General features: G+C 24.0%; 1 protein-coding gene across 1 annotated transcript; it reads right to left on the bottom strand.

Annotated features, from left to right (window-relative positions):
* Positions 1-1,287: 1,287 nt before the first annotated feature.
* On the bottom strand, positions 1,288-8,983 carry LOC129972711 (protein CEBPZOS-like). The gene is made up of 5 exons (XM_056086944.1): positions 8,848-8,983; positions 7,868-8,020; positions 6,528-6,572; positions 3,343-3,450; positions 1,288-1,429 (listed from the first exon to the last, which is right to left on the bottom strand). The coding sequence occupies exons 2-5, from the start codon at positions 7,998-8,000 to the stop codon at positions 1,422-1,424; spliced, it is 294 nt and encodes a 97-aa protein (XP_055942919.1). The 5' UTR covers positions 8,001-8,020; positions 8,848-8,983; the 3' UTR covers positions 1,288-1,421.
* Between the last annotated feature and the right edge of the window lie 3,380 nt (positions 8,984-12,363).

Raw genomic sequence — 12,363 nt, 5'->3', positions numbered from 1 at the left:
TTAATAAAGGCATTTTTCTTTCCTTTATTAAATAAAAAAGACACAGGGTTTTTAGGATAAACTTGGACTTTAGGACTCCTGCATCACATTGATTTAGATCATATTAGGGAAGCAGCCAAGATATCACAAAATGGCAACTTGTTTGTTCATGAAAGTTTACATTTGAGCTACAAAGTTTATGTATAAATTGATATGAACATTGTGTCTCAACTACCTTAATTTTGAAATTCTGGGATCATAAAACTTATTAATTTGCCATATTATCAAGTATTAAAATAGGCACAGGAATTTGTAAAAGTTATGTCTTCAAAAAGAAATAAGGCCCAATTTTTTTTTTTGTTTTTAACTTTTATAGTTTTCAGTTCTTTTATTTCTTGTGACATTTGAACTTTTTACCTCAAAAGTTTCCACTAAAAGAATACATATTTTAAATTCAGTTTTTCAAATACTATAATGTCATTTATAATCAAAATTTTGTATTATCTTTCATTTTATATATTGTGAGCACATCATCAAAAGTATTCAACTGTGTTATATATATTTTTGATAAGGATCTTCCCAATTTTTTGCATAAATTGAATTTTTAGCTAACAATTAAATAGCTAAAAATAAGTTTTAAGTTGGATTTTTTAAACTTACATTATTGTTAAGACACGGAACTAATAAATTAGATCAAATGTAAATAAAAATGATTCGCTATTTTTCTCCAAAAGTTTGCTTGGTAGCAATTTTGATGCATCACTATCTAGTAGACTATAATTTTCCACTTGTCATCGAGAAATTTTAAAAATCCACTGATCATCTGATCAAAACTTTACCATTTAAATATGTGATAATAATACTGCAAAAGTTTTTAACCAGAAGTGGGAAAGAATTCAATATTTTCCCTCTATAATTAAAATCTTTTAAAATTTGGGAAAATCAGTTTATGCAATAGTGCAGAAAATAAATAATTGAGTTTTTCTTTTAATTCAGATTATTTTCAAAACCTCATTAGTATCTTTTCAATTTAACATTGCATTTTACAACATTTATCAGTTTTTTATTTGCACAAATTTTCAATTTAAGTAGTGCAATATAGTGTTTAAACATTCTATGAAATGGCATAAAGTGTCAATATACTGTAAAAATATCTTGCTTTAATTTTAAAAGAAAAAAAAAATTAGAAATTATATAAATTTTACAATCTAGTTGTCTGATACTTCAACATTAACTGTGGAATATATATTAAAATATATTAGGAATTACACACAATAAAAAGAAAATACTAGAAGCAGCTGGAAGAAATGGTTATTCAAATTCTTTATTTTACACCATGAAAACTATAATACTCATAAATATAAACAAACAATATAAAATATAAATATCTTACAACCTTGAGTCATGATAAAAACCTTTTGTTTCCATGAGGCTATCTTCCATTACAAACCTAGAAAAAAGATAAGAAATTTTCAAAGATCATAAACTAGATCATATATGCAGTTAACAATCACACACATTAAAATCATAAATCAGCATTACAATTAAAATTCTTTGAATATATCATATAATAGTTTTAAAAATCAAACATTATGAAATTTAATTTTTTACTTAATTTTATTTCCATGTATATTTTTAAATCTTCAAATTTAAATATGAATATATTATATTTTTATTTAATGCATCAGTTTTATATTCAACTTCATTTTCTAAACCTTGAATACTTTCTTTGTTTAAATTTTATGATCGTAAAATTATAGGATAACTAAAATAGTGTTGAGTTTTGAGCTTCAGATAGTGCACATTATAAAACATTCCTCTGTAATTAAAAGGTCAATTTAGTTAACATAAATCAAACATTTGAAATCAACCAGCTAAAAAATTAGTTTAATGTATGACTTTAGCAATCAGTATATATATATATGTTTTCATTCAGTTATTTTTTAATACATATATCATGGAAAAAATGATTAAAGTCGTTGTTCATTAAAAAAAAAATGTAAAAAAATGTTGTTAAAAAAATGTAAAGTCGTCGTTCATTTAATAAAATCGTTGAAAAATTAACCATTATTACAAATTAATGATTTCCTTACTTACAAATGAAAGCATTTAATGATTATAAGAAATCAATAAATTTCAAAGCAATACAAAATTTTAAGTTATTATTTTATATGACTTACCAAGTGAAATATAATATAACAATATAGAAAAGTTAATATTCCCATATTATAAATAAATAATTATACTTTCATTCATTTGATAATAATGACTTTCATTCATTTGATAATAATGACTTTCATTCATTTGATAATAGTAATTAATATAAGCAAATATGGTTCTAATAACTTATAATTTTCTTTTTAAATTTATTTATTTGACAAGTATGCTAATAATACTTTTAATAGACCTGTCTGCAGTTTCTCGCTGTCCAAGGGGCCAAGATATATGCCTATTTGGATATTTACCACAATCTCAAAAATTTCATATTATTCAAATATGATCAGTTTTTTTATAATTTAAAAAGTATTTTTATTATATTTCAAACCTGCAACTGAAAACTTACAGGCAAAAGTTCTGAAGGAGTTGGAACTGACATTAGCATCCAGATAGTTTCTGTATTATTATCAAATGTAAATAAAGAAAAAGAAATTCTAACTTCATATTTTTACGTTTATGTATGTACCAATTAGTAACTTTGTGTTGCCTTTTTTTATCACAAAATCTGCCGTTTTATTAACTATCAATAGTAAATGTAGGAACTATTAAGAAAAAAGCATATTGTAGAACAAATGATGCTAAAGTTTATTTAAAGTAATTTGTTTATAATCAGTTGAATGCCTAAAATGTTTTATATAATTATGAACGTTCAATAATAATAATGAAAAGCTATTTGGTCTTCAAATTCTGATCTAATGTGAATGATTAAAGATTCGAACTAAAAATAGGAACAACTCATTTTTGTTCTTTTATTTCTGTCATTATATGTGCATTTGGAAAAATTTAAAACAAATACTTTTATTGATTTAAATAACCAATTAAATTAATTAGCTTCTATTAAATTCTTTCAAATATATTTTTAAAATAGAATCTTGAAATCTTCATTCCTCAAAAGTTTCAGAGATCATTATTATAAGTCGATTAGTTATGAGTAAATCACATTAAAACAATTTTTTTTTCTTTTTCTAAAATTTAAAAAAAAAAAAAATACAGAGGAAATTTTAAATACAAAATGCTAAATATCATACATTTGGAAATAGCCATGATTCAATATATGCCTATAAAATATTATATAATCATGATTATAAGAGAAATTTGAGTTAAAATATCAATTAAGCAAATCATAACATAAGAATGAATACAAACCTATAACTTTCAAATTTTCAAAAGATTTGATTCCATTAATATCCCATTTTTTATAATCTTCTTCCCTTGCACTGCCACTTCCATATTTTTCATTAGCACGGTAATATACTAGAAAGATAATAATTAACAAAACATGATAAAAATAAATTTTTATTTAAAAAAGATACAATAAACAACAGGTAAACAGCAGGAATAAAAATTTATAAATGAATAACAGATTCAGCCATGTTTCATAATTATTCAAATATTCAATTATTAACTTCTTAGGTTACATGAGATATGTTGTTTTTGCTAACTAATTGATCTATCAGATTTGAAACAATAAATTTTAGATATTTAGAAGTTTGCTATCACAGTTTCCAAGTGCCAAATTAGTAACAAGGAACATACTTTTTACTTCTGACACATTATAAGGTGATATGGAGACGATGTTAAAATTCTATTTTCCAAGTTTTTCATAATATACAATATTGATAACAATATTTTAAAGCAGCTTTCAACATTTACAAAACCCATATGTTGATCAAATAAAGAAATAATTCTTGATTATAAATCTAAAAGCCAATTTCAAAATCTAAACTTTTTACATTTTTGTATATCTTATTCAGTAACTTTAAAAAAAATCATCAAGATCATCATTATTTTTTCTAGGAAATACTTTAATGAAATAAGCTATTTAATTTCGGTATTCTTTTTATTACTGATGCAAATTAAGTTTGAGACTGATGTCTAAGTTCTGAAAATCTACAATTTTCAATTTTAATTCTGAAAGTTTTCACAGTAATAAACCCTTTCACAAGCATTCAACATATAAATAAATCTTTAAAATATACTGTTCAATAAATACAAAAAGTTGATAGTTAAATTTTAAATGCATCAAAAAAGCAAGTTCTTCAAGAAATTTTTCTATTACTTTTAAATACAAACTAGAATGAAGGTTAAAATTTTTAAATATTATTTATTTGGCACATATATCACTACCTAATGAATTGAAATATAACAATAATTTTTATGAGTAATAAGGTCACTTAAAACCCATATATTACCATATATTTAGCAATATGTTATGCATACAAATTACATACTGTAATATGTATTAGGATTAATTTCATTACTTAATTTAATTTCATTCGTGTTTCATGTCACCATAAAAAATAATACAGATATTGCAAAAATTAATAATACTTTTAAAAAAACATAGTGAGATATATATTCTTTCTTATATGTGACACAGGAATTGGTATACCACACCACCAAGCCATTAGATTGTCTACTCCCTGTCATAATTAATCTATAGACTATCTTATTAGTGTGTACTTAATCTCATGCATGTGATAATCTCATTGTATTATCAAATCTGGAAAAGATTGAAATTATTTATTAGATGCCTTTGGCAATTAGTTGGTTTGTTGATTGCAAAAAATTTCAAACAATATTTTTTTATGCAATTTGAATTTACTACTTAGTCTCAAAAATGTTTCTAAAATTTCAAATATTGATAAATATCTAACTAGCATAATTTTAAAAGCATTATACTTGTTCTGTTCATTATGCTATGCACCTAAAAATTATCTGTATTTGGCATCTTATCTAATTTTTAAACTTTAACCTAAAACTGAAAATAATTTATCATCATCTAACCCAATAACTTACTCCAGAATCAAAGCCTGGTCATAAATTATGTATGTATAATAAATGAAATCATTCACCATTAGAGTTTCTTGCATGATACCAAATGTGTTTCATAATTTTTGTAAATAGTTAAAAAAAATTTTATTTACTGATCTAATGAAAAATTTAGAGCACTATAAAAAAGTTTGCAAAACAAGTTTTATGCATCCAATTATATTACAGGAAAGAGCAATAGTGTTTTTATAACTACAGGTCATAAAAAATTTCCATCATCAGTTATTTTAATCTGTAATTACAATAAGTAGCTAAATATGAAAAGAAACATGCAAAATATTCATTTCTTAATTACCAACAATGAAAGAAAAACTGAGGATAAAATATTTTTGGCAATGACAAAAATGATTTAATTTTATTACAACAATGGAAAATACTGTTATAAAATATATGAAAAAATTTTCATAAGAATTTATAAAACTGGGTATAAAATTATTATGCAACTAAATTAGTATGATTTAAAAGTTAGTTTTTTTAATTCAATGATGGTGTGAGAATTTTTTGTACTATAATATTTTTTTGGAAATTAAAATAAAAGAACATCAAAATTACATTTAATTTTCAGTAATTAGAATTTCAAACAAATATCTCCAAGTTCCACATTCCCACTTTCAATGTTTTATTTGTTTGTTTTTAGTATATTTTTAGTGAGTTTATGCCAAATTCTCAGGTTTTAGGATTCAAGTCAAACAAAAACTTTATGCACACAGGTTGGAACAGCTTCAGGACCATTGTTGGAAATTTTGGAGTATTAAAATCACTTTATGTGGGAGTAACTCGAAGAAATAGAGATGAGGTATCTGATTAGGAACAGCAATATAAATGAGCCAGATCAGCTAAATAAAGATAGATAAATTAAACTGCAATGACAAACACATTTTATTTCACTGACAAACATGTTTATTCTCGAGGAAATGGCAACTTTAATTAAAAAAAAGTAGCAGTTCTCTAATCAATGAGATAAATAGTAAAGTAAGTGAAAGGGGATATCAAAAAAGGTAAGCATTAAGATTCTCTTGGAAAGCACATTTAAAGCAGAAGCTGATCAGGTAGAAAAATAACTAAAGTCAAAAATAGAAACCAGACTGCACTTCACCCTCAACAGTAGTGTCAGTTGCTTTCCTTATTTTTCGTCAATCTCATATTTCTATGTGTAGGATCAATTTAGTAAAGCCAAATAAAATTTCTCCAAGCAAGTTTATACCATAAACAAAAACTAATTATAGGCAAAATCTTTATGATAATAAAATTTATTAATTTTTGTTTTGTGGACAATGTGAATTATTATATAAACATCCTGTGGTAATGCATGCACATTAATATTCCTATATAATTGATTTATAAGAAAAAATTTTGTTGATGGATACATGAGATGGAATGAAACATATGCAATCATTTATATTTCAGCTTATTCCTACTATACATTTTTTTTTTTCTTTCTGTACAGCATTAAAAAATAAGAAACTACTACACAATTCAGAAGGAAAAAAAAATCTTACCATCAACTAGCCTTTCATCATATTTGTATATTTTGTATCTGAAATCTAAAGAATGAAAACAAATTAATAATGGAAAAAAGAAAGGCACATTCATTATAAATAGATTTTTTTTAATGATAAAACTCTAAAGGAGGGTGAATATCTATTATTAAGTTAAGGAGCAATTTAATAGCTCTGGCAGTTTTAAATTTGATCCATAATCATCTTAGGTTTTAACACTAAATTTACTGTTTTATCTGAATAAAATCAGTTCCCATAATCTTATTTGGCATGCAAACTTTGTCAATAATTACATTTTCAATCAGATCTGAATGGGTAATAAGTATTTTCAAGTTATTAAATTTAAACCATAAATTTAGCTTTGTTCGTTTCTAATATCTTTCTTGCTATATTAGGTGGTACACAAAACATTATTTTTAATATGTTAGTGAAAATAGTAGGTTCCCAATCTCACTATTGTTGAAATCATAGTTCTTCACCCCCTTTTAATTGAAGGACATTTTAATGGTGTTTATTTGAGATGCTGTTGGCATCAAGTGTAGAATGTTAAATATAAGGAGCTAGAATGTTTTTTAGCTCATAAATGTAGAAGGATAAATTGTGCATATGATGCCCATTGAGCAGATTTTTTAAAAAATTTAACACATTATGGTTTCTCTAGCAGTGAAAGTAAAAACCTAGTAGCTTTGCAAGCATATAAAAAGTAGATTCAGTAAAAAATAATGCAAGAATAACAATGTGACTGCATGGTGGACAATTAAAATTATTATTAAGGCAATAATCATTAAGATAGAAGATGAGCCAAACTGGTTTAGCTCTTTTCTCAAAATTAAACTAGACAAAAAAGATACAAAATGGTCTAATTATAACTAAAAAGTACTCTATTTTTAAAATAACAATCAAAATTCAGGGTTAGTTCAAAAGATACCCGAAGCTTGTTCTATAATAACATATGAAATAAGGTTTGTTCAGTCAAAATGTCATTGAAAGGCATATTGTGAAGTTAGAGAAAGACATAAAAATATCAGATAATAATCAATTGAGATTTAAGATGAACTTGATGAAACTTTTATCTTGATGTACTCATATCATATCAAGTAGAAGGTATTTAACATATAAGATAGAGGAATTAAATATATAATTGGCAATTTTCTAATATACAAAATAATAAAGCCAAGTTTAATAATAAAACAAAGTAAATAAATAAATTGTTTCCATATTTCCCAAGAATAAGAATAATATAAAGAAATTCTAACTTTGTTTTAAAGTAGGAAAGCATTAAATTCTACCTTCAATTTTTTTTTAAAAGCTGATTTCTAAAAATGTAATTAAATAAATACCTGAAGAATTTTTCATTTGATGATACATATAATAACCAGCTCCAAGGCAAGCAACATCCAATGCAACTCCTATTATTGCAGCCCATTTCATAGTCTTTATAACTTGTTGACTTTTACTTCTATTACGATACATCTTAATTTTTTTTTTTAAAGCTGTAAAAAGAAAGAGTGGAATTTAATTACACAGTCAACAATAAATGAAAGAACGAATAGAAGAACACATATGCAGGATTAGAATCAATGATGTCTATTTTTATCAGAAATAATACTAAAATATATATATATGCACTAATTAAGTAAAAGCCAAGGTTTTTAATATCAATCATATACAAAGAATTGGATTTTAAAATATTAAATACACAAACATAGCACAAAAAGTGGATACCTTTTAACTTTACATAAAAATGAGATTCTACATTACAAATATAAAAGGTTCTTTACATTGTTCACTCCCTTTTATAAGTTCAGATGAATAAATATTTCTGGAATATACTCTATAGACAGTAACCTTAATATGATTTTAAATACTGACATATTAACAGTATATGATTGCTAATAATAGCAATAAAATATCAAAACGCTTAGAAATAGTAAAAAAATTCTTAAGCTTTTTTCACTCTATTTATACAATGAATTTATATACAGTTTATTAAGTTGAATGACTACAATTTGTTATCATTTTATTATAATTTGTGTCATTGTTTCTATTTGTTGATCCCACTTTGCTATATACATTTAGAACAGATATATTAAAACAGCATAAGCATATTTTAACAAAATTATATAATTTTTTTTTTTTCATTTAAAAAAAGTGTTTGACAGTCTAATTTTAAAGATTTTTCATGCAAACTAATTTTATTATAAATAATTTTAAATATTTTCATTATAAAGAATTTTTTTATTTTATTGGTAGCTAACAAAAATTAGATTGCGAAAAAAATGTGTAAATCTGCAGAAGTTTTTAAATGCAGACAGCTTACCCAATACGAATTATATATGTATTTGTTAGTATGAAATTGAAAAGATTTAAAATTAAGATAAAGAATAATTCCTAATACAAAACACGTTCCAACTTCGATTTCATCATTAACCTTTTATTTTGTTTACCATTTAAAAGTTGCCACCATGGAAAAAGAGAATTGCCACATTTAGCGACACAATTCTCATTTTCATAATTGACGCACTAGAACTTCGCTAAACTAGTTTACTTCATTAAAAAAAATAAAAAAAATCTAAGACTTGTTTAACATTCTAATAGAAGTCTAAAACTACTGTTTTCGTGTCTTTCTTCTCTGCTGGGAACAATTTTGGATAACGGATTGAGTGGAATTCCATAAAGCAAGTGCATTTCTCAAGAACGAGGAGAGATGAGATTGAGTTCGAACGCTTTCTTTTAAACTTGCATGGGATTTTGGCAGATAAAACAAGTTTAATTTGACAATATAGTCAACATTCTTCTCCTTAAAATATATCAATTCACAGTCCAGAAATATACGGGGATGCAAATTTCTTTCATCGACCTGTTAGTCTAATGAATCAAGAACATAAAGGCACAAATTCTTATAAACTAAGGACGATTAGAAGAATTGTAAAGGGCATGCAAAAGGCTTTGAAAGAAAAAAAAAAAAATGCAACTTTTTTGTTATACTTTTCTATTCTCTCTTTACATATTCTTTACTATTAATCAATGATTTATTTTAGCATATTTTTTTGCAATTTAGCGAAAATATGCTTTTATTTACTTGTTTAATATTTAGGCATGAAAAACATGGCCAAAATAAAATTCTTTAAGAAATTAACCGTAATTGCTATTTAACGATTTATTTCCTAATAAGCATAAGTATTTAGCTGAATTGAAAGATTATAAGAAAATAGTAATTTAAAACATTATTATTCTAAAGGCCCTGTCAAGTAACATTACATAAACATAATTGAATGAAGTAACAGAACTTTGATTTACACTATTTTAACTATTTATTGTGTACACTTACTATAGTGCAAATATTTTATAACTCAAAAGCTTTGTATTTCTTACTTATTTATTTATTTGACATTTAAATAAGCGCATTTTTTTTTTTTTTTTTTATAAATCTGCCCTCTGCCTTTTTCAGTCCACAAGCCTTTGGCAACTGTCTGCTCAAGACTGTATATGAAACACTCATTGTGCATGCGAAACATTCTAATGGAATCGACTCGCATGACATTATAGTGTTTTTAAAAGCGTCGTTTTTCAATTCATCTATCTTCTAACATTTACAATAGTATAATTTTACTTCTTTATTCGTCATATAAATTACAAAAATTCTGAACAGAATCCTTGTTCCTTAGCTTTCAACAATGTAAGAAAATTATGTCATAAAATATTTGATGAAACGATTTTATTTTCAGTGCAATAGATTAAAAATCAATCAATCAATATATATATATATATATATATATATATATATATATATATATATATATATATATATACAGAGAGAGAGAGTTTTTTGAATTTTTTTTTGTTTATATTACCGCATAAATTTGTATCACTATTAAATTGGTATCATTTATTTAGGAAAATTTGCTTGAATATTAAATTAGTATCATTTAAAAGATAATTTTTAGAATCTTAAGATAATATATAGTTTTTGTGAAATAATATTTTCAGGAATAATCTCGGGGAAAATACAAAAATCTTGCATGATTTTTCACTAAAATTGTTAATTAAAATTTTTAAAAAATTGCTCCTAAACATACATTTCTAACCTTTAAGAATATATATATGTACCAAATTTGGTTGTTGTATTAGCAGCTTGTCCTTTAGAGCACTAACACACTCACATTTATCATTAATATTAATATTTAGCATCCTTTGACCAGCTAGTTCTCAGAGATTAAAGGTTACTAATATTTTCAATTAAATATTTTATGTATTTAGCTCTTGATTGTTTCCTAAAGAAAACATTTTTAAAACTTGAAATTTGATAGACATATAATGTATACCATTTTAATTTTAACTTTATATTGTCTTATTTATCGTGTTATGCATCTCCTCAATTTTCTGTCATTTTGCCAAAAATGTGAACTTAAATTTCAAAAATGGATGTATTTAAACTTCAGCTAATGCAAAAAATTTTCTTGATGAAACTAAACATTTTTATTTAAAATATAGAATCATTCAGCATTGATGTTTTATATGTACTACAAAATATTTTTCATAATTTTTTTAATAACTCAGAGAATTATTCGATAAAAATTTTTCCTGATTCAACAAAATATTCAGTGTATTATAATGAGAAAGCCGTTTACAAAGACAAGAAAGATAATGTATTATTATAGATCGAATTATATTAAATGAAAGAGTAGCAGTATTTAAGGAATAGCATTTTGAAATAAATTTCACCATTCCTTATTTGCCATGTTAAACCATAATTATAAGTATAGCAAATTTCATAAAGTATATTAAAAGCATGTTTCAGTTGAAACCAAATTATTGTGGAAAAATAAGCCATATTTTCATTATCAACGATGGAAACAATTTTAGTCTCACTTTAATAATAAAATACACTGTTGTAAAATATGTTTACATTTTTAAAAATTTTTTAAAAATTGATTAGAAATAGGGAAAAAGTTAATAGAGTTCAAATAATAAAAATTTTAAAAAGATAATTTCTTAAAAAGATAATATATATATATATATATATATATATAAGAATCATTTTTGTTCTATAAAAAGTTTGGAAGTAATTGTGCGAAGGCGTCAAAATTTCGCTAATTTACGAATTAATTAAAATTTAAAGAAATCGTTCCAAGTTGTACATTTCTACACACACACACAAACACAAACTTTTATTAGAAGTTATTTTCCAATTCTTTAAAATGTGTTCAAAATCAATAAAATTTTCTGATTGTTTGCTCAAATAATCAAACTTTAGACTTTATTTCATGTTTAAAACACAAATTCATAAGTTATATAGGACAACTGTTTCTATTGGCATAATCTAAGCAACACTTAATAATACAGATTTTAAAAAAAATCAAAAATTAGTCAAACGGAAACAGTATAAATAAGACAAAACACATTAAAGTTTAAAAAAATATTTATTCAAGTTATAAAAATTGTATAAATACAAAAGTTGTACAGAAATAGAATCTTCTACAAATATCCCCATAATATTCGTAAACAGAACTGAGAGTAATAAATGACAAAGAAACTGAAATGAGATGAGAAAAAAGTTAAGTTTTCATATTTTATTTACTATTTTAAAAATGATGAGTACTATTCAACTCTTTTAGTTCCTTGTATTAAAATAATTTCTTTTTATTTGTAAAATGATAAAAATTTGTGCAAAAATAAAAAATTCCCTAAAAGTAAAATTATTAAAAAAAAGTTCATTTCTGCACAATTTTACAACGAAATAATGGCAAGTTATAGAAATTTCACATTATTAATAAAATATTTTGATTGATTAGTTTAATAATTAAAATCATTGTTATAATTACAAAATAATCTT

This window comes from Argiope bruennichi, chromosome 6, assembly GCF_947563725.1.
Source record: "Argiope bruennichi chromosome 6, qqArgBrue1.1, whole genome shotgun sequence".
NCBI classification, from domain to species: Eukaryota; Metazoa; Arthropoda; class Arachnida; order Araneae; family Araneidae; genus Argiope; species Argiope bruennichi.
The sequence above is the reverse complement of the archived record's forward strand: the minus strand, read 5'-3'. Positions and strand labels throughout refer to the sequence as shown.

Excerpts from the sequence above, each read along its gene's own strand:
- LOC129972711 (XM_056086944.1), bottom strand. The coding sequence starts at position 8,000 with ATGTATCGTAATAGAAGTAAAAGTCAACAAGTTATAAAGACTATGAAA. Across the intron at positions 6,573-7,867 it reads TCAAATGAAAAATTCTTCAG|ATTTCAGATACAAAATATAC; the intron begins GTATTTATTTAA and ends TTCATTCTTTAG. Across the intron at positions 3,451-6,527 it reads TGATGAAAGGCTAGTTGATG|TATATTACCGTGCTAATGAA; the intron begins GTAAGATTTTTT and ends TTATCTTTCTAG.